Source organism: Pleurodeles waltl, chromosome 7 (assembly GCF_031143425.1).
Source record: "Pleurodeles waltl isolate 20211129_DDA chromosome 7, aPleWal1.hap1.20221129, whole genome shotgun sequence".
Lineage (NCBI taxonomy): Eukaryota > Metazoa > Chordata > Amphibia > Caudata > Salamandridae > Pleurodeles > Pleurodeles waltl.
In genome coordinates, this window is record NC_090446.1 from 311,031,712 (window position 1) to 311,056,497 (window position 24,786).

A 24,786-nucleotide genomic window follows, 5' to 3' on the forward strand; every position below is an offset into this window, starting at 1 on the left:
TACACCCAACAAGAAAACAGGATTGTCTCCTCATGAAATTCTCATGGGTCGAGCCATGAGACTGCCCACAGTGCCTGCAAATGCTCTTGTGAATATCACGGATGATATGGTGTTGGACTACTTCAAGGGTCTGGCTGACGTGGTCCGCTCTTTCTCTCACCAGGTGGAAGCAACCACACTGCAGGTCACAATCTGAAAGCCGGTGACTGGGTGGTCATCAAGAAACACGTGAGGAAATCGTGTTTGGAGCCATGTTGGAAGGGGCCATATCAAGTAATACTGACAACTACTACTGCTGTGAAGTGTGCGGGAATTCCAAACTGGATCCATGCCAGTCACACAAAGAAGGTGACGTGTCCAACTGATGAGGAAATTGAGTTGTTGAAAGTAACAACAGAAAAGGAAGTCTCAGGGCTGGAGAGTAATCAAAGGGGAACTGAGACAGGAGAGCCCGTTGAGGACGGCTTGGTCACTCAAACCACAAACGAGACCCAGAGGGGTGATGGTGAGCCTATCACAACTGAGGTGCCAGGAGGTCCGACCCAGCGAGAGGTCCTCCCAGAAGCAGACGGATGCGGTATTGAAGTTGAGCCCCTGACAGACCCAGAAGGTGAAGGAGTTGAGGGGGAAGAGAGTCAGAGTGTCCAGACTCCTCCTGGGCCAATTGCAGGTCCATCAAGAGAGAACACCATAGAGTCAGAGGAGGGCAACGAGCTGCCACAAGGAAAATCAAAGGCCAGAGAGACACTGAAAGTAGATAAGTGGCCAGAATCGCAAGTGACAAAGGGAAAGGTGGTTGTTGACGATACAACAGAGGAAGAGGTTGAAAGGAGAGAAGACCTGAGTGAAGGAGAATTGCAAGGCGATCGCAAGTTGAAAAGAAAGAGAATAGCGAACAGAAGATACGCAGGTCCTGAATGGGCATATGCAACATCAGCTGAGTGGCAACAAGAGTTCTTGGCGTTCTGTTTTGGTCGAGAAGTCCCAGGTCAGTACTTTGGCACCTGAGTCTGGCCAGAGAAAGAGACTGTGTTAATTAAAGAAAGCTGAGAAAAGAGACTGATAAATTACTGGATGTGACACTGTTAACCTGAATTGACTTTTAAAACTGGTCTTGACGAGCTGCTAACCTGAATTGACAAGGATCCTGGGAGTGAATGAGAAAGCTGTGAATACTTGCTAAAGAAAGACTTTACTTAGCTTTGCTGAAAAAAAAATATCATAATAAGTTTCAACCATCCTCTGTTAGTTGTTGTTTGGACTAATAATACTTCACTTTCTGATTCTTTACAGATCATGGCTAACACTAGAGATGACAATAGGGGAAGTAGGTGTTGTAAATGTTTTGGGGTTGCTTTGGTTGTTGTGTATGTGATATTCATTATAGTTATGATTGTGGGAATGCCTTTGGTGGATAAGAGTGAAACTAACAATACTACAATTTCTGAGACCACTGCTACACTAACATCTTGGGAGAGGATCGAGCAAGATACAAAATATTTGCATGAGGGAACTAACACAAAAGGGGAACCATCTACTAATGTTTTCTATCGCTTGCTGAGTGTGTATGTTGATACTATGGTTGCGAAGGCTTGTTATGTGTGTACGCAGATTCCTGTTTCAGTGCAAGAGGGAGTTACCTACCATAGTTTGCCTTTAACCTATGGAATAAGTTGTAGTCTGTTACTTACACGATTCTATAACCAGGAAGAGATTCAGTATTTCTATTCTAATCACGACCTTGTGTTTTCTTATGTGCCTATCATAGAGGATTTGAACAGTGTAGCTAAATACTATAGCATAAAACTAGTTAAGGGGTTCTTTGAAGCAACACTAACAATTAGTACATCATATGCACACCGCAATAACTTGACATGTTTGCTTACACCTGTAGAGAAAAACTTTCTAGATCACATGGAAGACAGAAGAAGGGCTTTGAAAGGGAAATTGGAGAAAGGCTTGCAGCAACGATCTTTTATTAGTAGCGAGAGTTATAGTGCAGTTAGGGAACAAGGGAAATTAGCTTTAGATGCATTACACACACACGTAAGCTTTGCATAACGCGACCAAAGTCATATTATGACAATGTGTTTGTGGGAACGAGTGAATGAAAGCATGTGTTCTTGTTTCAGAGTAAATGGACGTTCATGTTAAATGGACAGGATCCAGCGATCCCTGGGATCTATTATATATGTGGACTTAATGCTTATTACCGTCTACCAAAGGGATGGTATGGGACATCTTATTTGGGGATAGTTTCCCAAAGATATATCAGTTAGAGTATTTGAAGAAGTTTCCGAAATTGTCTGAATTACATCTTACTAGATAAAGGAGAGAGAGTGCTGCTGGTATAGTAGGAGACATATTTGGGGCGATAATTCCTTCAGTGGGAGTTATCTTGAATACGATCAAGATACGAAAGTTTTCTACTATTGTGGATAACATGCTGACAAATTTTACAGGAGCTATACTCCTGATGGATTTTGAACTTGCTGCGGAGAGGGCTATGACTCTTCAAAACAGGCTTCCCTTAGACATTCTTTTAGCGAAAAATGGCAGAGTCGGTCAGATGCTTAATGAACGACATTGTTGTGCCTATATTCCTGGCAATAGTAATGAGATTAGAAGTATGCTTACTAACCTAACAAGAGATAGTACATATTTGAAGGAACTGAAATAACCAGGAGTTTGGGAGAAGGTTGGAAAGGGAATTGCCAAAGTGGGAAGCTGGTTTAGTAATATTTGGCATGGAATATTGGGAAAAATAATACAGGGAATATTGACTGTTTTGGCTTGTTTAATTTAGTTGGCATGCAAAATTTGCAAAATAATTAAATTGAAAAGGGCGAAAACTAATCAGAGGAGGGAAGAAAAGAAAAGGGAGAAATTGTTCAGAGAAAAATTTGATGTGACCAAAATAGGGGAAGAAATTGAGATGAAGGAATTCAGAAGATGAATAAACTGCGAAAGAGAGATTTGTGTGATGACAAGAGTCATCAGAGGAGGGATTGTTGGAGTGTAACTTTTGAAATTAATATTAACATGAAAAGTTTGCAAAATCATGTATAATGAAGCCGCCTAGAAAATGTGTTAATGTAATACTAATATACGTGTTTGAAATGTGCCCACGGGGAGTGGCCACCAATTAATACGTTGATTAATGAAACTGACTGATAATGAGTTAACCATGTACTAATGTGTGGCTTTATATTAGAAATATGAGTTATAAATTACGGTTTTGCTAACTTAATCACTAGGCCTTAGTTAGCAAGGGTCTGGGCCTAGCTGCCTGGTCTCATATTAAATGTGTTTTTCTAACGTGCAATGTGCTGTCTTCCTGAAGGACATGAAGCTGTACTTTTCCAGAAGCTAGAGATATGTGTGTAACCGTAGTAAATTCTTTCTCATGGGACCCGACTTGCTCAAGGAGACATTCTTGCCAAATGCAACAGTGTAATTCGCAACAGGTGCAAGGTCGCCTGTACTAGGAGAGGACAATGGAACTACTGACTGGAGCGTCAAGTATAACTTTTCTTACCTGACATTCTACCCGATGAAGACGTCAATCACAGGAGCCAATAAACTATGTGAGAACTGTCTTAGGTGAAAATTCTAGTAAGGTGTGTGATGGATCATTGGACAGAGATAGCGATGCACCAAATATTGCCCAATTGGAAATTAGAGACTTGTTCGACAAGTTTAATATAACGGCATGACACAAGGAGAAATCAGCCATTCTTAGCCGTTTGTAGCCGGTTGTATTCCAACGCGGCTGTGGAATCCTCCGATTGGCGCTGTTTGCGCGTTCGCGAGGACAGCATTCCTCGTTTCCGTGACAACCAGGAGGCCGGCGCCTGCCCCCTGACCCCGGACTTCCGGAGAAATTCAAAAGTGAGGTCGGACTAGACGCCGAGCCCGAGGTGCAAGACGTGGAGGAGACGGCAGAGACTGAGAGCGGTGAACCGGAGGACGACGAGAGAAGAACTGGGGACCCCAGCGTTCCCAGAGCAGCAGTGGACCCTGAGGAACAGGAAAGGAGTGAGGACACGCTCAGAAGCCGCCACGTCCCCGGAGGGGCGTGGCTGACCAAGGTACGGTTCTTTCTAAAGGACAGCATACTACTAAAACGGGAGAAAGGTGGCAGGAGGGGAGAGGGTAGGGACGGTGAGGAGGGGGGTGGAGAGGGGAGCAGCTGGGAGGGGGCAGGGAGGTGACGGGAGAAGGAACGAACAGGACATCAGAACCAATTCTAATATTGGTCACTAGAGTTAACCTAAAGAGACATTAAAAGTTTTACGTTATTCTATACGGCAAGACACAGAGGGGTGACTATATTCACAAACTATCATTCTTACCTGATTACACACTCACCCGGGATCTATCTCTCTCTCTCTCTCTCTCTCTCTCTCTCCTCCCCTTCTTGTCTAACATTAGTTACGGTCTGTGTAAATACCTACCCTGACTTACCTTCCCTTTCGTTCCTTTCCGGTGCATCGGGGAGTCTAACTGAGGATCGTCGCCAGTCAAGAGGGGTGCTGGGAAGAAAAGACAGAGGAGAAACATTACAGGACAAGGAACACACCAATGCACACTGTGGATAATATCTGAAACTATAAATAAATACACTCTTTTCACTCACCTGAGCCTCAGAATTCTTCTTATCACCTACCCCACTGTAACAATGGTGTCAGAAGTGGGATTTTGAAAGGTGATACGAAGGAGACAAGGACAACATGGGGGAAAATCCCACTCTGGAGGACATGATCCAGCAACTAGCCAAGGGACAAAGGCACCTCCAACTAGTATGGGAGGCGCACCAGAGGGAGGCGAAGGAAGATCGGTAAGCCTTACAGAGTGCACTAAAGAGCCAAGCCACCATCAGGCCAATTACCAATTAGTGCACGAGACGGCTCTACAGAAGTTGACGGATACCATCACCGCGAGTAGAGTACACCCCAATGTCCCTAGCTCGGTCCTCCAAAAATTCCAAGATGGGGAGGATCCAGACGTGTTCTTCACGAACTTTGAACCGGTGGCCTCCTCTGCCCAATGGCCAGAAGAACGTTGGGGACAGTACATTGCACTGCTTTTAACCGGCATTCTACAAACGGCTTACCAAGCCGCCAACCCGGGAGGCACCACGCCCTACAAGGAGATTAAAAGAAGTATATTAGAAAGGGTAGGCCATGACTCCGAATATTATAGGTTGAGATTTCGGAAGATCAAGTGGGGCCAAACCGAGGACCCCCGGACCTTCTATTTTAAAGTCAAAGACCTCGGGTTGAAATGGTTAGGACCGCTGGGAACGGAGAGGGAAGATGTCATCAAGGCAGTAATATTGGAACAATATCTGGAATCTCTTCCCTCATCCACCCGGAGTTGGATAAGACAGCACCCAAATGTGAACACAGACATGGCGGTAGATTTAGCCTGTGCCTACCATAGGTCAGTCGATTTCAAAAACCCCAGCCCTAAGATAACAACCAAACCGCCTATTGTACCCTTCAAGTCCTTTCCCCGAAGATCCCCAGAAGAGGCAGGGCCTGGCCACAGCGGAGATATCCCTCCCATGCAACAACCACAATGTTACAGCTGTGGGGAGTGGGGTCACATAGCCAGACTGTGCCCGAGAAAGGGAGAAAGAGGGGAACCCATGGAAATCGGGGTCACCAGGGGAAGGGTCTTGTGTACCGGTAAGGGTAATCCCAAGTACAAACAGAACATTAAAATAAATGGACGCGTTATCCTGGCTCTTATAGACTCGGGGTGCAGTCAATCGGTGGTGCGAGCAGAGATATTAAATTTCTCAGACCAACATACCAACCAATGGGTGTCCATCTGTTGCATCCACGGGGACAAAAACGACTACCCTTTGGCACTAGTTCAAGTAGAATGGGAAAAGAATCAGGACCTCCTACAAGTTGGGGTCATGGACCGATTAGTAGAAGAGTGTATTCTGGGAACAGACTATATAAGGTTCTCCGAGCTTTTAGACAAGGTCAAACCTCGCACTCTGTCCACCGACTGGTGGACAGAAGCACCCTTTCATAACAGCCACATCGAAAATAACCCATGTCGCATCAGGCTGACGAGACGAGAAAAGAGACAAGCAAAACAAAAATATCCGGCCACTGGACAAGGAAAGGTCACAGAGAAAGTAGTGGCCAATATCATCACTCTTTCACCATCATTTCGAGCTAGTCAGCGAGAAGACCCAACACTACATCATGCGTGGAGGACAGCAAAGTCCGAATCCACGAATGAGGTGGGTCCCTACTTTCTTATCCAAAACAACCTCTTATATAGGGTCATAAAATCCAACAACATTGAAAAGAAACAATTAGTAGTTCCCGAACCATACTGCGTACAGGTCCTTTTTCTGGCACACAACCAACCAGGGGGGGGGCATTATGGCAGAGAGAAGACCGAGGAATACCTACTAAGAAGGTTTTATTGGCCCGGGGTCTATGGCCAACTCAGAAAATATTGTGCACAATGCCCTCGGTGTCAACTGATCGACCCCGGACCCCACAGGAAAGCCCCACTTCAACCCCTTCCTATTATTGATAGTCCCTTCTCCCGGGTCGGTATGGACCTTGTAGGCCCCCTATCACCCTCCTCCAAGGGGTACACATATATATTAGTCTTAGTTGATTATGCTAGGAGGTATCCCGAAGCCATTCCCCTCTCTAGCATGACCACTAAGGCAGTGGCACAAGCGATGATCACATTCTTTTCAAGAGTGGGATTTCCTCATGATATCCTGACGGACCAGGGAACACCTTTTATGTCCGCCCTAATGAATCATATCTGTAAGATCCTCGGGATCAGATCCATTCGTTTTTGCATTGACTTCCGTCGACTGAACGAAATATCCCTATTTGACACCTATCCCATACACCGCGTTGACGATTTACTAGAGAAGTTGGGGAAAGCACGGTATATGTCAACCCTAAATCTAACAAAGGGATATTGGCAAATTCCTCTCGCACCCGCAGATAAGGAGAAAACAGCGTTTTTCACTCAGTCAGGGCTCTATCACTTTACAGTTCTTCCTTTCGGCCTACACGGGGCTCCTGCCACGTTCCAACGATTAATGGACCATCTGCTAAAACCATTCCAATCTTTTTCCGCAGCATATTTAGATGATATTGTAATATTCAGTAATACATGGGGAGAACATTTAAAACACCTACATAACATCTTCCACACCTTGCATCAGGCTGGTCTCACGGCCAATCCTAAAAAGTGCATTCTCGGGAACAATAACATTGCATACTTAGGATACTTCATAGGAGAGGGTCAGCTAAGGCCACAAAAAAATAAGGTGGAAGCCATCCTACAGGTGCCCATTCCCACTACTAAGAAAGAGCTGCGTTCCTTTTTGGGACTCATAGGATACTATCGTCGTTTTATTCCCCAATATTCAACGTTAGCCGCTCCCCTCACTGATCTCCTTAAGAAACAATACCCATCGAAATTACGACCCTTCTCTGAGAAGCAGTTATCTAGTTTTCACCCACTAAAAAATTCCCTCACTACTGAACCGCTCTTGCGATGTCCTGACTTTTCCAAAACGTTCCACCTGTACACGGATGCTTCCAATGTTGGGATAGGGGCGGTGCTCACGCAGCCAGGCGAGGAGGGACAAGACCACCCTATTGTTTACATCAGTAGAATGTTACTACCCCGGGAATGTAATTATCGCATTATCGAACGGGAATGCTTAGCTATTAAGTGGGCAGTGGACAGCCTGAAATATTACCTCCTAGGTCGCCCTTTTGTACTGTTCACGGACCATGCCCCCTTAACTTGGTTGGCTTCGCATAAGGACTCCAACTCCCGGGTGCTTCGCTGGTTTATGGAACTCCAGCCTTTTTCCTTCCAGATCCGACATTTCCCGGGTTCTCAGCAAGGTCCCGCCGACTTTCTCTCCCGTTTTCCGGATCCTGCGGTACTGTATCAGTCCCGATCTTGGGATGGGGTGTGTAGCCGGTTGTATTCCAACGCGGCTGTGGAATCCACCGATTGGCGCTGTTCGCGCGCTCGCGAGGACAGCGTTCCTTGTTTCCGTGACGACCAGGAGGCCGGCGCCTGCCCCCTGACCCCGGACTTCCGGGTTCTGGGGAAATTCAAAAGTGAGGATGGACTAGACACCGAGGCCGAGGTGCAAGACGCGGAGGAGCCGGCAGAGACGGAGAGCGGTGAACCGGAGGACGACGAGAGAAGAACTGGGGACCCCGGCGTTCCCAGAGCAGCAGCGGACCCTGAGGAACAGGAAAGAACTGAGGACACGCTCAGAAGCCGCCACGTCCCCAGAGGGGCGTGGCTGACCAAGGTACGGTCCTTTCTAAAGGACAGCATACTACTAAAATGGGAGAAAGGTGGCAGGAGGGGAGAGGGTAGGGATGGTGAGGAGGGGGGTGGAGAGGGGAGCAGCTGGGAGGGGGCAGGGAGGTGACGGGAGAAGGAACGAACAGGACATCAGAACAAATTCTAATATTGGTCATAGAGTTAACCTAAAGAGACATTAAAAGTTTAACGTTATTCTATACGGCAAGACACAGAGGGGTGACTATATTCACAAACTATCATTCTTACCTGATTACACATTCACCCGGGATCTATATCTCTCTCTCTCTCTCTCCTCCCCTTCTTGTCTAACATTAGTTACGGTCTGTGTAAATACCTACCCTGACTTACCTTCCCTTTCGTTCCTTTCCGGTGCGTCGGGGAGTCTAACTGAGGATCGTCGCCAGTCAAGAGGGGAGCTGGGAAGAAAAGACAGAGGAGAAACATTACGGGACAAGGAACACACCAATGCACACTGTGGATAATATCTGAAACTATAAATAAATTCACTCTTTTCACTCACCTGAGCCACAGAATTCTTCTTATCACCTACCCCACTGTAACACCGTTCTTCCTCGCCACTTTGATGCAGTTACTTGCCCTTATTCTTACTACCCCGAGAGACTTTTGTCTTTAGCTGTCTGATACTTTAAACCATCCTCACCTTCTTCCTTGCCCTATATTTACTTCTCCTCCTTATGAGGGAAGAGCCCTATTCTTGCTATTCCTTGCTGAGACTTAGCTGTTCTGTCCTGGCTGATGGCGAATCGACTGATGTCCGGAGCACGAAGACTGACGCTGTATGCTGACCCATTTGGAGGGGTAACTATCTGATGATGACATTGTAACTGTCTGTTTGCCTTTTCTTTCTAGGTACCAACTGCTCTTTTGATAGAGGCCATAGTTAGATGTTTTCCAAATTTGTGTTGCTAAATTGTTTTGCATGAAGCGCAACATGCTGATGCCAATTAGAAGTTAGTTAAGGAGTTCACTAAAATCGGATGCAAATAGACAAATGACTGAATTCTTGCTTTGTTGAATAACGTGCTAATGATACTCTGCTAAAGTTGATTCATGTTAACGGCGTGCTTTGTTCTAATGTTTATGATCTATGCTTTGATAAAATCTTATTCAAGTTGCTATATTGTAGTGGTTTTGATGTGCTTAATGATATTGCGATTAACAAATATGCTATTAGATTGTAACTAATAGGGAATAAATATCTTAACTCTTACTAGATTTGCGTGGTTATTCATGGCTGAAAGGCCATGGTGTGTTTCAATCTTGTTAAATGCTATTAATTAGTTTGATTGATTTGTTATTGTGAATATTGATTAGGCTATTGATCTATTGATTGAAATGCTAAATAGATATCTCGTCCTGAGGAGTCTCCAATCAGGATCAAAAGGTTCAGTGGCCTAAAACGAGTCCCCGTGTAAGTTAAATTATCAAAGTTTGGGACGCGTTATAAAAACTGGTGCTAACTGTGATTGTTTTGCGACCGCATTCACGGTCACAAAACAATCACACATACCATCTGTATTCGGTATTAGGAAGGGATGCCCTTGTCACACCCCTTCCTAATACCGAATCGCAAAACCCAAACTGTGAATCGCAGTTTGGGCTTTGTACATCCCAAATAGCATTTTTCAAGTCGCAAATGGGCCGATTTGCCGTTTGCGACTTAAAAGCTGCTTCGTATATCTGGCCCTTACTTACTAATCTGACTAATGAAAGTACTGATTTGAAAGAGTTAAAAGAACCAGGTGTTTGGGAAAAGATTGGCAAAGGGTTTGCTTCTGTGGGAAATTAGCTCAGCAACATTTGGAATGGGATTCTATTGAAAATATCACATGGAATATTAATTGTTGTGGTTTGTTTAATTGGAATATGGGGATTGTGCAAATTATGCAAAAGAATTAGATTAAAAGGTCAAAGAATAATCAGAGGAGGGAAGAAAAGAAAAGGGAAAAATTGTATAGAGGAAATTCAAAGGGGAAACAAAAGTATGAAGGGATTGAATTGACAGAATTTTAGCTGATGCAAAAATTTGTGGGTGGTAGTTAGTGCGATGACACATTTAGTCATCAGAGGAGGGATGAGTGTTCATGTATGTGGAATAATAAGTTCATGTAGAAAATATAATAACATAGAAAAATAATGCACATATCTGAAAATGTGATTACGAAGAATGGCCACCAATGTTAACAAAATGCACTAATCAATGATATAATAATATGAAATATTGAGCATTTGTACGAATAATGTAGTAATATGTCATATTAGTGTTATGCAGTAAGCTTTAGCTTTGTTCATTGTAGACCTTAACTTAGCAAATGTCTTGGTCTAGTTTGCCAGGCCTCATGTAAAAGCTGAATTTCTTGTCCTAGCTAGTTAAACTGTGATTTCTATTGTATTTTTTTAGATGTGCTCATAACGGAAGCTTTCTCATGAGAACGACTGCTAGAAGATGATGTTTCTGCTAATGCAACATTTTAGGTATAATGTGTGTGAGACTGACTTTCCCAGGAGAAGAACAATGAAGAATGAAGATACTGACTAGAGTGGAAGCTGCAACAGTATTGTTACCTGACAAGCCGGATGATAAGGACGTTGCAAAACAAACCAAATTTAATGACATGTGAATGGAGTATAATTCATGGATTTGGAGTTTTAGTTTTATTGAACAAAGTGTGAACATACGATTAACTGACCAATAGGGTTTGGGGGGTAGTTTTAGCAGGTTTGACTTAACGGAGCTACATTGAGAAGAAAGCATGCATTTTAGCCAGACATTCTGCCCTTACAATTTGCACATAGTTCGTCTTGATAAGAGACGTGCTTAACTTTAATGCTTAGAGACTTTGCGTTTTCTGAACTTTGATGCTGAATCCTGATGCTTTGCTGATCGACTGATGTCCTGAGGAAGAAGACTGACTCTGCTGATCCACCCTGAGGATAGGTATTATGATCCAGACTGTTGATTGATATGTATTTGCTTTTTCTTTCTAGTTACCAACTGCACTGTTTTGATAGAGCCATAGTTAGATGTTTCACAAATTTGTGTTACTAAATTGTTTCGCATGAAGCCCAACATGCTGATGCTAATCTGATGTTAATGTTCCTCACTAATGAAAATATAACAGGGACTAATGATTGATAAATTTATCTGCTAAACTTCATGTATCTAATTACATTGACGCAGTTCACTTTGTTATTGATTTGCACCATAACCTTAGAATGTGTTGTGGTTCAAACTCTGATTAGATTACGTTTCTTCCGTCGCTTTGGACAGCCAGTATTGTTTCTGTTTGTGTTTCATTTGATTTTGAGATTAATCTATATGACTTTAGCATTCTTAATATAGGTAAATAAATATTCTAACTTTTACTAAAAGGTGTGGTTATTCATAAATGGAAGGTCATGGTGCGTGAGAATTACTGACTCCATTGATTATTGATGTTGATTATAGATTATTGATTATGTACTGGAGCTATGGTAAAACCATCTTAAATTGCAAGTCAAAAGGTTCATCGACCTATTTGCCTCCCCTTGTAAGTTTACTTATTAAGGTCAGGCGTGCTAACACTATTAATCAGTTATCAAGAGAAGGAAGGGACACTATAGTAAAGACAATGAGTAGGCATGGTCGTGGTGATTAAACCAAACAGGTTTTGGGATTATATCTGTGAGTAATGAGCTAATTGTTTTGTAAAGTATATTACCATTTTATAGTGTACTAACAATTGTCACATTTATTTATACTAACTTGTTGTTTATTGTTATCTCTTTTCTTTATTGGTATTTAATAGCTTAAAATTCTTAGTCTTATTGTATATATGAAGTAAGTTTTGTGTTTTTATATAAGGTGATGTTGGTTAATTGTTGTTAATAATGTGTTCATTGTAGGACACCGTCATGTAAGCTTCATCTTGTGTATGAGGTAGACACCTGAGTAATCTATAATGCTATCAGCTGTGGTCATAACAGTCGTATGGCCGAAGAATATCAGATGTCTCGCATTCCTCCTTAATTGCGTTGGAACTATTACTGGAAATAAAACTATAGTGAACTCCTCTCAGGAGCAGAACCGTCACTATATTCACGTGTATAAACCACATCCATAATTACATAGGCCACGCCGCTTTGAAGGAAACCTCTGCTCCATTTTTGCGTCCCAATTAAATCCCTGCATTCACCACATTCATACGAAGCCCTTCCACACTCGAGGAGACACAACAAACATGGCTGTCAGAGCCCGTCACTGGCGGACCGCACCACTTTTTTTTCTAAAGGGGTGTAGTGATTTTCTGCCAAACGAAGCCTTTAGCAGAAACAGCCCTCGTACACGAGCATTGTTTATTTTTTGTATGTGGTAGAATCCATTGGTAACTGAAGCAGTGGAACTGTTCTCTGTTTAATTAATTGATTAACCTTCCTCCTCCGAGCGACGATGGGGCCATCCGGGGTTGCTAAGGACGAGCTGCTCTTAGTTACCGTGTCGTTCTCCACAATGCAACGCGGCTCGCTTGGATTAAGATGGTGGTGAACGCAGAGGTAACGGGTGCTTTGCAGTCAGTACTCAGGTGTTAGGTGGCCACGCCAGATTTTAGTCCAACAGACTGTCCCGTTTCAAGCAGGGCTGAACAGCCATTCTCCTTTTAAGCAGATAACATTTTCCATTCCACAGCAACGGGTTTTATTCCGTTTCCCTGCTCAGATTCTGGTAGTAGACCTCTCCTTTCGTTGTATATTCGCTGAGGGTTGCCCGTCATTGAAACAGACACCCCACACCTTCAGTTGACTTTTAGGGTTTCTAATGGCAGTGGATGCTGCTCCAGTCAGTCTCCACACGCAACATAAACGATCGTTATTGAGGAAATATGGCAGTGGCTGGAGCTGTTTCCCCGCGTAGTAAGGTAGCTAGATTGCTCACTGTAAGGTTTTATGCATGCACCTTTTTAGCTATCTGAAACCTAGGGAAAATAGTGTGGGCAAATGGAACACATTACCACCTTGGACTATACACGGAGCGAGGTGCGTAAACCAGATTTCAACATAGCATTTGTGTGCTTTATTTGAATTTCACCCCATTGCAAGTCAGTTTTGTAGTTTCTTTGCTATAGTTCTGACTGGATTGCACGGGTTTGGCGATCTTGCCTTTTTTGTAGTAGGATAGGATTGCCAAATTACATAAAATGGGTTTTTAGTTTTTGCCAGGTAAAACGTACTGCAAATTGTGTGGGCAGATGCTGCACATGCCATGGTTGCGCACATCGAAACTGGGAACAGCATGCACTGTTTGCATTTCATCGCATGTAAACACATTCTAGTTCCATAACATACCACTTCGTAGAGCCTGTTCAGTGTGCAAATATGTACGGGCCCATCCTGCCAGCCTGCAGAATGTATCCCAATTCATCCCTTTTTGTCTCAGGTTCTCCTGATGAGTGTTACTCAGCAATTAATCTGGCTGTGGGCGTCATAAACTGTGCCCTCAGTCTGCTGCATACCAAATTCCCTCGGTTCTCCCTGGGAGAGACCTATACAATTGGATAGTCGTTGTCCCACATCACTTGTGACCTTTGTGCAAAAGATGGGACCATGGGTCAATTTTCTCCGCACCTAAGTATCAGTTATCCACTACAGTCTGCTCTAATATACAGCGGGACACTTTTCGGTAATAGTCAAAGTGCAACCCTCAATTTCTTGTACAGATATGCATTTTTTATTGTACTCCACCACAATCTTTTAATTTGGAAATCTCTTAATGTGTGATCTCTGTTCATTGTGTTATTTTTGACTTTGAGTATAGACATTTCATGGGAAATTGTGATGCAACATTTTGCTTTGGTTATCCAGCGGCACGCGTGGAAGTTGAAAGGGTAAATATTAGCAGATGGATACAATTCTATTTCTATGCTTTAATAATTTATTAACATAAGTTTTGCTTTTGCTAAAAGCGTACTTTTTCATTATCATCCTCTCATTTTGACAGGGTTTCTTATTCTGTTGTACTACTGCTACGTTTAATTTGAGGTGAGCAAAATAAGATTTTCATCTTTGACCTTTGGTGTCTTGTGGCCACCTTTTATTGTACCCAAACTGAGCTCTCGTTACACCAGTGACCAGAGTCTCCACACCGTACCCTAACCTCTTAATTCTCGCAGACGCTCAGTCTTGCTGCAGGAATTTTCCTCTGGCCTCGCATTAAGATTTCTCCAGCTGTTCCTAGCATCTGCTCTTGACCCTGAAGTAGGGAGGCAGACGAGTCATGGGTGTACGCTGGGAGGTGGTGGTGGTTAGAAGCCTAGAACTCTGCAGGCACACACTATACCACCTAAAAAGTCAATGCTGAGAAATTGCTTTGACTTTTTGAAAGAAAAAGTATTTTAATTCAGGTTGCAGTTGCCCAACTTTAAAACAGATGCACCATTTTCTTTAAATTAAATGTATTCGCATTTGGTTGTAAACCAGCCTCTAAGGCATTAACTACGGTATATACACCTGCACAATTAAGCCAATGATTTTGCTTTTATATTTTTTAAAAATAGTATTGCTATGTGCTGTGTTTCGGATTTTAAGTGTTTGTTTAGCTAATGCATCATACTTTATGTTGGTTGAAAGTTAATGTTTTATCAGTTTTAATGAAAACAATTACCACAATTAATTAAATATATTGACTAATTGATATATTAAGCGGAATAGTAAACATATGCTAATATCCACAATGAAAACCAGACCTCTCTAACTAAAAAAAAAAAAAAACCTGTATAAAATCGTTACGTTAAACCTTTCCTATTCTGTTAGTGAACGCTGATAAGTACAATAGGAAGGGGTTTTGCCTTGTGAACTCTGACATTATAACACATCGTTCTAATATATTTGGCACAGGGTTTCATCATGCATGGCCACTTACTAGTTTATTTGACACAGGGTGTGGCTTAACAATCTCTCTATTAGTTATCAGGTGGAACTAGTTCATACGTGGGCTAACACAATTGCTGCCCAATCGAATGCTTGTAAAGAAGACAGTGAAGAAAGAGGTAGAACCATAGCAATGGGGCCACATTACATTTGAGCCTTAACTGAGCACCAAGTACACCTCTTTAGCACTTGACCCCCAGAGCAGCAAGAAGGAGCACTTAGTCTTACACATGAAGGTGATGTGAGAAAAAAGCTCAGATTTCCGCAAAGCAAACAATAATACCTAATAAGTCAACATGCAGCTAGTGTTCTAGGAAAATAACTTTAATTGACATACAACTAAACACTACACTGAAAATTACAGATACACCCAATGAAAACCAGACCTCTTGAACCTCTCTGGCTCTAGATCTGTAAATGAACGTTTCTCATTGTTAAGCAATGTAAAATATTTCATAAGGTATTTGCCAAAGAGTTCTCAATGTAAATCCCTTTCATAATGTAGTGCCAAGGAATTCATAATACGTAACCGCTTACTGTTGTGCTTGTTGGTGGGTTCACAGTGTAATCATGGTGGAACCATACAAACCACCTTCTAACTCTTTAATACATCATCTTTGTAAAGTTTTGTAAGAAATTGGGTTATTAATTGGGATGACTTTGAGTTACCACAAGAAATAAGACCACAGGCTTGTTAAGAGAAAACACAGTTTCAATAATATCAGTCAGCTCTATCCCCTGATAGGAATGGCACAGAGTGGACAAACTTCACTCATTAAAATGTGTAAAGCATTTAGTAGTAGTTACAAATACACAGTACAAATCCTGCTGTTTCTAAAATAAACAAAATGACAATAGAAATGACAAAAATCCTGTAAGGGAACAAGCAATATGAGTTTATAAAGGTTTAAGCCAAAAAGCTCCAAGAAAAAGTAAAGCACCAATCAGTTGTCACTGTTTGTGGTTGACCAGGACCTGTGGGTGGCTTGAGGCCATCAGCAGTGGTGTGCAGGTCTGGTACCCCAAACATGTTCGGATTTTATCTTCTGACTTTGTCTCTGAAATGGAAGTCAAAATCCTCTAGTGGGGAATGGCTTTATTCTCTGTCTTCCAAATTCCTCTCAAAGCAGACGGATTACTCTGTCACATGTGACGGATTGCCCACCCACCTTATTATAAGTTCATTAAATCCTATGGCATTTGTAATATAGTGGATAGGATGTCCATCACTTTTTTGTAAAGGGGCACAAGCACAGCAAACACTGAATCAGACCATTGGTCTTTTTTATAGAGTTAAAATCCTCTAGTGAGATAAGCCTGAAGTTGTATCTGACAAAATCACTTTGAAATCAGACACCTTTGCATTGAGGTTCCACTCACCTGCCACAGGTCTTAGAAGTCCAGCCTTTCAGTGTTTCTGGAGCAGCTCCTCTTGGTCAATTCTAAGGCTTATAGGAACTCAGGGATAGCACTTAGGGGCAGGGGTTCATGCTAGCAGAGGCCACCATTTGGATCCCGTTCAGTACTTGCTAACGGTCAGCTGGGTACTTGGCTTTTGTCCCTGTAATCACAAAGGAGTTTAACTGACTGGCCCTTTAAGTCCACATCTTTCTCGTGCATACAGGTGGGAGCAACTATCCGCACAGGTCTCAAATATCTGGTCCAGTCTCTTTGTTCCCTTCTGCAGGTCCAGAAAGTGTTCTGATGAGGTGTGGGGGACATGCCACTTTTGTAGATTTCACTAGTCAGTGGGTGCAGGGTGACTCCTTATCTCTCCTAACCAAGGAGGGAAAATCTTCCAAGTGCAAACCTCTCATTGACAGCAATTCCTGTTTCCCTTTGCGCAAACTATCCTGCAGTGCATTATTCTGAGGCAAATCCAACATGAATCTTTCTGCCCCTGAAGGAGCTTCTGTGCCAGCGACCAGTGAGTTTAGGGAAATGAGCAGTTCCCCTCCTCTTCAACTACATCAAACTGATTTTGGGACCAGCTCTCCCTCTCACTGGGCTGATGCCAAACCGACTACAGAGGGCCTATGAATAAAAGGCTTCTCTTCCCGAGGTCATTCCTTACACTTAGTTATGAATGCACAGGCATCACCCTAGTCCCCTTCAAGTTAATGAAGTTTGTGAACTCTCCCCAGCTATCCTTCCGGAGTTGATATCGTATACTCACACCCATGTCTTCTGGTGAAAGGGCTTAAGCCATTGTTTGTGCTCTAGGAACAGTTTCACTCTTCACCTCATTAAATAAAAGCACTGGTATGCTACCTCCCAGCAGGCTAATTAACAAACTGGAGACTCAGACCCAAAAAGTGTAACTTTTTAAAAGTCACTTTTATGAAATGTTTATTAAACATCTGCCTTCACCATTGAACTGGATGTTTAAGAAAGATACAAATTAGTTTGAAATATTCCTGTACCCTGTTCCATACTGGAAATAGAAGGGTTATGATTTGATTCGGAACGCTAGTGTTTTTAAGAGCACTACATGCCAACATAAAATATTTTAAGGCGCCACTTTGAAATACCGGGCCCCTACCTTGTGTGCTACAAGGCCTTGTTAGGGATGACCTATTTCATATCTAAAAAGAGGATTCTTCTTGAAAGAGGTAGGCCTGAAGGCACGTTTTCTTTGTCACTCTAGTGGATGGCACAATAAGTGCTGCAGTCCACAGGTGACATTTAACTTTCCATACCATTAATGTATTTTCCTGCACCCTATACTATGGCCTTACTGTAAAGTTAAATATTCAGTTTTACCATGTTATAGGAGTCAGAACACATACACCAGGGCCTGAACAGCAGCAGTGCCCCAGTGTGCAGAGTTCACACCCCGGCAATATAAGTGAGAAAAAAAATGCCGGCGATCAATGAAAGAGGTACTTTTCACTACTGTCTCCATCATTCATGAGCTATGGAACTACTTTTTGGCAAACTAAAACAAGTGTTGCCCTGTCATGATGCTACAAGGAGAATATAAACAAATGAGTGTAACCACAGCACTTCTTGATACACTGTTTAGGTATATTTTTTGTAATTACATGATCTCTGGCAGACAGATGTGCTGTCAAGCTAGACCTGAAAATGACACAAAACTGTACTCTAGATTGGGCTTGTCGGCTTTTTTGTTTGTCAAGGGCTTTGTAAAATATTTGTTGTAATTCATAAATCCCTTCACAGAAAAACATAACCCTTGGGGTAAAACTCATAGTTTAAAATCTTGCTGTTTGTGTGACAAGAATGGTAGGCATGGTCATTAGATGTTCCATCTTCTAGGGTTGGGCAACATGCTCTCTCTCTCTTAATGAAGGCAGCAAGTTTGCCTAAATTGCATTTGGAATTAAATATATAGCATTAGCTGTGTCTGATCTGAGGGCTGTCTCTGTGTTGTATTATGACATTATGCAGTGTGGTTGCTCTGCAATTTTGAGACATCCATGTCTTACTGATGGGAGCTTAGGGCTTATTTTAATTAATCAAAAAGAGCAATTCACACCTATGCAGGGGCACGTTTTTCATATTTTGAATTACATCTGAAACAGTTGTCTCATATGTATCATAATTCTGGGGTACAGGAAAATGCCTCTTTTTGTATGGTTACCACCTTTTGTCCTGGACTGATGCCGCTGTTTTTATTTACACTGGGGTACTGCTAACCAGGACCCCATTGCATGGGCTGTGACCCCTAAAACATACTGAAATTGGCTACACTCCTGATTGGCATCTTTAGCATACTTTTAAGTCCTTAGTATATGGTACATAAGTGTACACAGGACCTGTAAGTTAAATGTCACTAGTAGACTGCTGCAATTATTGTGCCACCAATATGATCGCAATGCAAAGCACGTCTTCAGTCCTACCCTTGCCAATTCAGCCTGGAAAAATAGACCGTTTGGCAGACGTAAACTTCCTTTTTAATACCTATAAGTTACCCACAAGGTAGGCCGTGAGTGCCCAAAGGGCAGAGTACATTGTATTTAAAAAGTAGTGCACGTGTAACTATGTTATACATGTCCTGGCAGTAAACAGTCTACAAATTCGTTTTTCACTGTGGCACGGCTGGCTCTCGCATAGGAAACATTGAGTTACATTATAACACCTAAGAATGCTTAACTTCAGTTTGAAATTAGCTAGAAAAATGATTCATTGACTCTTTTAAACATTAATTTAAGGTCAGACTTGATGGTGAAGTTGTGTTTTAGATTACTATTTTAGAAATTAGACTTTAAGAAAGTTGTAATTTTCCTGCCGGAGCGAAATGTGCCTTTGTGACAGTTTTCAATGTCACCTGACTGTTGATGGCTTCCATGTGGTGAATCATATATTGCTTCTAGATAGTGGTCAGAGGGCTGGGGGTGTCAGGATGTTTTTTTCCCCCCCTTGATGGGATGGCTATGTTGGCTGTGCATAGGAACATTAGTAACTTCAAAAGATGCTTACCCTGTCACAGGCAAATGCAGTTCACACATGACCTCCCCCTTCTATTGTTGTGCTAGCCATTCAGGCACGAATCTCGATGGGAGAGGGGCTGCCTCCAGAACTGGTTTTGTGTGACCATAAGGGTGTGTTTGCCAATTATCATGGTCTCCCACCGGTGTGGGACAGGGAGCTCTGCACAAGGAAAGAACCGTTCTGACATGTTGATATTTATGTAGAGAGGGACACTGTGGGATAGTTTACAATAAAGCACACAGGAAGTGCTGCAAAAGTGAGTAATATTACCCCTGGGAACTTTAACCACATTGGTTAGGGAGTGGCCAGGAGCTTCCCCCAACCGCAGACTGGCATTGGGCATAAACGTTGCACCCCCAGTACTCTCTTCAGAGGATCTGTAGAAGACAGAAGAAGGACTGAACCTTCTGTTGTGATCTGTGAGAAGAACCCTAAAGGCTGGTCCTGCCCCTGCTTGTACCAATGACTGAGAAGTGGACTCCAGGGGACAGTTGTTTGACCTCTTAAGCTACAGGGACACAAATGCTGCAAGATGCCCACTTTCCTGAAAAGCCCAGCTGACCAGTTACAACTGGTTGTGCCCTGGACCTTGCTTGTGACTTCCCCTGGATAGAGTCCTGACCGCTAAGTTGTCGCTAAGGTACAGGGGCCTATAGATAAGTGTGTGTTCTCCTTCTGCCTAACCTTGAAAGCTGGGACTAAAGAACTTTTTCAAGGATTTTTGCTTGGATAACTGACAGGAAATGGGACAGACATGCCAATTTGTTCTAACAAAGGTGCACTGCTGCTGGGCCAAAGATTCAGGTTGCACACAGAGCTTTTCTGCTGCAGCAAATCAGCAGGCTGTTGCAGAGAAGGTATCGGCCTTGTGTCCCTCATCTTGACTACAGCCTGCTGCTTCCCCCCCCACCTGCATTTTTTTACCTCTATTTCAGAAACCAAAGTCAGAAGGTAAAACTTCTGAATGGGACCTGTTGTATTGGGATTGGGCTTAATCCTAACCCATGCCCTGTTACAACTCGTTCAGTTGTTCCCTTTGGGCACTTTGTGCTTTTTTGGGATTTTTATTTGCTATAGTTATAGTTTTATAGTGTGCACAGCTAACCGAGAGGGTTTCCTGGTGCAGAAGAGCAAGGTAGTATATGAGGATCTGAAACATAAATTTGGGGATATAATTTAAAAGAGCCAGGTCTTTGCGAAAGGGTAGTAAAGAATTACAGGTCCTTAACGCATCTGGCATAGAGTTCCAGACTTTGGGTCCCAAATAAGAAAAGGATCGTCCTTTCACACATGCAAGACGAAATCTTGGTACTGCAAAAAAAGACTGATGGGAAGACCTTGGAGAACGAGTGAGCCTATAAGGCTTCACCAGCTCCTGAATATAGCGTAGACCCTTTCCCTTTTTCATCTTGATCATGTAGCGGAGAGCCTTAAACTCAATTTGTTTAGAGATCCCAAGCCAATGTAGTTCCTTCAGCAGGTTGGAGACAGAAGCCATTCAGGAAGGTGAAAAAGCATCCTAGCAGCAGCGTTTCGGTCAAGCTGAAGACGGCGAATAGTTGCCCTATCTGCACCTAAATATAGCACATTTCCATAATCAAGTCTGGCTATAACTAGAGCTTGAATAATCGTTCTCTTCTTCTATGGAGTTGTTGTTCACCCAACCTGAGATCCTCCTCAAGCCCAGGTTCAAAAACGATGGTTCCTGATTCTGGGCCGATGACAGCAAAAAAATAATCTGTGTGTCATTGGCATAAGAAAAGAGAGTAAACCCACAGCTCTCAGTAATATCTGCTAAAGCCTTAACATAGATGTTAAATAACAGCTGACTTAGGACTGAACCTTGGAGAACACCAGAAGACAGTCTGATGCTTAGATTTCACCTCAAACGAGAAAACGTGAAACACATGAGCAGTTAGTACCAGCCAGCTCAGACCTGCTCCTTTTAGGCCAAGAGTCTTTAGTCTGTCAACCGAGATAGAATGCAACACTGTGTCAAATGCTGCACTCCAATCCAATAGGATGAGTGCAGCTGTACAACCATCATCTAGATTTTGACTTTGATGTTCAATGACACCCAACAAGGCAGACTCCGTACTATGTCCAGCCCTAAAGCTGGACTGTGATGGATGGAGAAAATTTATTTTCAACTTTTTAACTGTTTTGGTCCTTCAAAATTCTTTGCACATTATCTTAATTTAAGCCTGTCTGCTCTGTGGCATAGCTACCAGTACTCAGATTTGAATTACTGAAAAACTTACTGGACTGAACAACAAAACTTCTAATATTACTTGAGGTGGGCTACCATCCACCCCAAGTAATAATCCTCTTTTTTTAGATGGGGGGGACCTTGAAGAGGTGAGTAATCGTGATGAATAAGTCTGTGGCTCCTAAAATATGTTTCTAGATTTTGTCCTTTTTTGCAAATCTCTGTTAAGCTAACAAACCAGATTCACATTTTAAAGCACAACAAAGCTTGCTTAGCTTACCTTTTTTTTAAATTAACATATTTTATTGGTTTTCTGCTACAACCTGCTGTGCTTACCTTAATTTACAGTGAGAACCAAAGCAGAAATGGGAAATCTTTAGGTTTTTCTTTGATTGAAAAAGGAAAACTTAAGATGTATGTTGGAAGTGGAAGAAACCTATAACACTCCTCATCTGCAGAGGTAGAGTCCAAAATGGTGAGAACTGAAATTCTCAAACTGTAACTCTTGATAATCCTGGAATCTTTCAGTAAAATTGACCCATAACTATTTCTGTTTTTCAGAATATGGTGTTTGAATATTTATTCCATCTGATCATACATATTCTGATACGTTCCTACTTGTTGGAAAGGCCATCCTTTGTTGAAATTGGTCTATGACCACAAAATTTCAAGATGCAGTGCTCCATGGGAGTCTTAAGTCGTGAAAGAATGGCTTGCCTAGAAAGTGATATATATAATCCCAAAGCCCATTGTACAAATGGGCTGTCCAGTAGTAGCTTTCCTTCACAAAATCCTGCACTTCATGAAAATGAAATCTGCACTGAAATAGGAAAATCCCATAGGAGTCCTGACCCCAGGGAAACAGCAGGAGGACTAACATTGACATCTCCTTTTAGAGCCTGAAGTCCATTTAAATAAGACTAGCATGAACAGTTAATTTATGAATTTAGTCCATAAAAGTAGAACAGTGACACACCATGGGCTCCATCCAAAGGACCTAGTAGAAATAACCTGGCTTCCTTGGTGGCTACGCAGTAACCATGGATATTGAATCTGGATTAGATTACTAGATTCCTGTTATCATCAGACAAATAAAATGATTTCTTGCACTAGCAACACAGTACCAATAAAGTGGATGCAGATCAATACATACATGTGATCCTAGTTTTGATTTTGCATGGCTATTGTTTTCCACTTCAGGTAACCATGGAAAAGGAGACCCGAAATATCATTGCTTTCAATACATCCAAGCGTGAGATTTTTACCACCACTAGTGGGTACAAGTCCTTGCAGAAGAGACTCCGCTCCAGTTGGAAGATACAGAGGTAAGATGTTTATTTTCTAACTTGGAAGCTGTTTTTAACTCCTATATTAGAATTTGAAACTCCTATGCAACCGTATGGCTGCTTGAAAGGGATATGGGTATTTAGATTACATTTTCTGAGAGACACTAATTTATTCTTAGATGTAGTCATCTGTATTTTGTTGGATTGCAAATTTGTAGTATTTACAGTTAGTGGGTTGAATATTTTGCAATTTTGGGGCCCTCAGATATTATAAGTAAACAATTTCAAAAGAGTTTTGAAACATTATGTTTCTATGCACAGTTGTTTTTCCATGGAAGTGCTGTTAGTTTGCATAGATTCATCCTTAATGAATGATGATAGCAGCTTTCGAGTGGTGGTAATCCTTTATATCTGTCTAACAGATTTAACTAAAATATATTCACCAGTAGTTAACAGTCATAGGAGAAACCCATTATTTAAGTCCTATTAAAACTCAATTATTTAAGTCATATTAACTCTCAATACAACGTTAAGTTATATTATAAGAAATATTCAAGAAAATGTTGACAATGTTTCAAACACAACAATAATGCAACTGAAGAGCCCGCAAAGTTTTAATTTTATACTTTGAAATTTTAATCAAAATTCTAAGGTAGGACACAGCCTTTTCTCTTCCTACATAGCAGTCTAGAAGATGGCAAAATGCATGCAAGCGCTGTGATTGCTCTCCCACTTTTTCCTGACCATGCCCAATAAAACCATGAGTGAGATATACATTTTCCACACTTGACCAGTTTTGAAGATCAACCTTAATTACATTTCAAAGACTGTCAAACTTTTTATTACTTTGTACACCCAGTGGATAGCCGTTGGGAGGTTATTTTAACTTAATAACCCCTCACTTATTATTTATTGTTTAACTCCTCCCTACTTCAGTCTGATCATATTCCAATGAAGAAAGCAGTTTATGTATATCTCTTAAGAAGCACACCATAGACCATGCTTACTTGGTTCCAGAATGTTCTGTTCTCCTATGATGGCAGCTTGAATTTCGGAAGATACTGTAAAATCATTCAGTGGATGGCTCCTTTAACGAAATAACATTATTGAAGCAGAGGAGATCTTGAAGTGCGATGTGAATTTGAGTGGGGAATACTACAATTACAGTGGAAGGAGGCAGTTCCACTTCTGCAGTTCATTTCAGTTTCCATGTTCCTCGTTCCTACCAAGAAATTGATTAAACATGACACAAACTCTTGAACACTTACATTTCATTTAGTCAGAAGTACTGTTTTGCTCTAACAACCTCCAATAGAACCCCCACCCCCAGCAGAGTCCCAGCCCTGTGGATAGGATTGGCATCAGTCTTAGTGACTTCATTGAGGGCTCTGTAGTCGACACAAAACCAAATTTTTCTCTTTCCGCCCTTGGAATGAAGTTTAGGCACATTTACTACAGGACTTGTCCAAGGGCTGTCTGAAGGCTCAATAACACCCCAACTCAAGCATCCTTTGGACTTCTGTCCTGATGCAATCTCTGACATGGTAAGGCTGCCTG

General features: G+C 42.1%; 1 protein-coding gene across 3 annotated transcripts in view; it reads left to right on the forward strand.

The window, feature by feature from the left end:
- The first annotated feature begins 12,817 nt into the window (after positions 1–12,817).
- Positions 12,818–24,786, forward strand: part of IFT52 (intraflagellar transport 52) — a 492,806-nt gene continuing 480,837 nt past the window's right edge. The window contains exons 1-3 of one of the 3 annotated variants that reach the window (XM_069243758.1): positions 14,195–14,237; positions 14,351–14,391; positions 23,144–23,268. In XM_069243758.1, the coding sequence (XP_069099859.1) occupies positions 23,150–23,268 (119 nt within the window). In that variant the 5' untranslated portion in view covers positions 14,195–14,237; positions 14,351–14,391; positions 23,144–23,149. Of the gene's footprint in view, positions 12,910–12,945; positions 13,390–14,194; positions 14,238–14,350; positions 14,392–23,143; positions 23,269–24,786 lie in introns of those variants that run through there. The other 2 variants (XM_069243757.1, XM_069243756.1) reach the window with 2 other exon arrangements.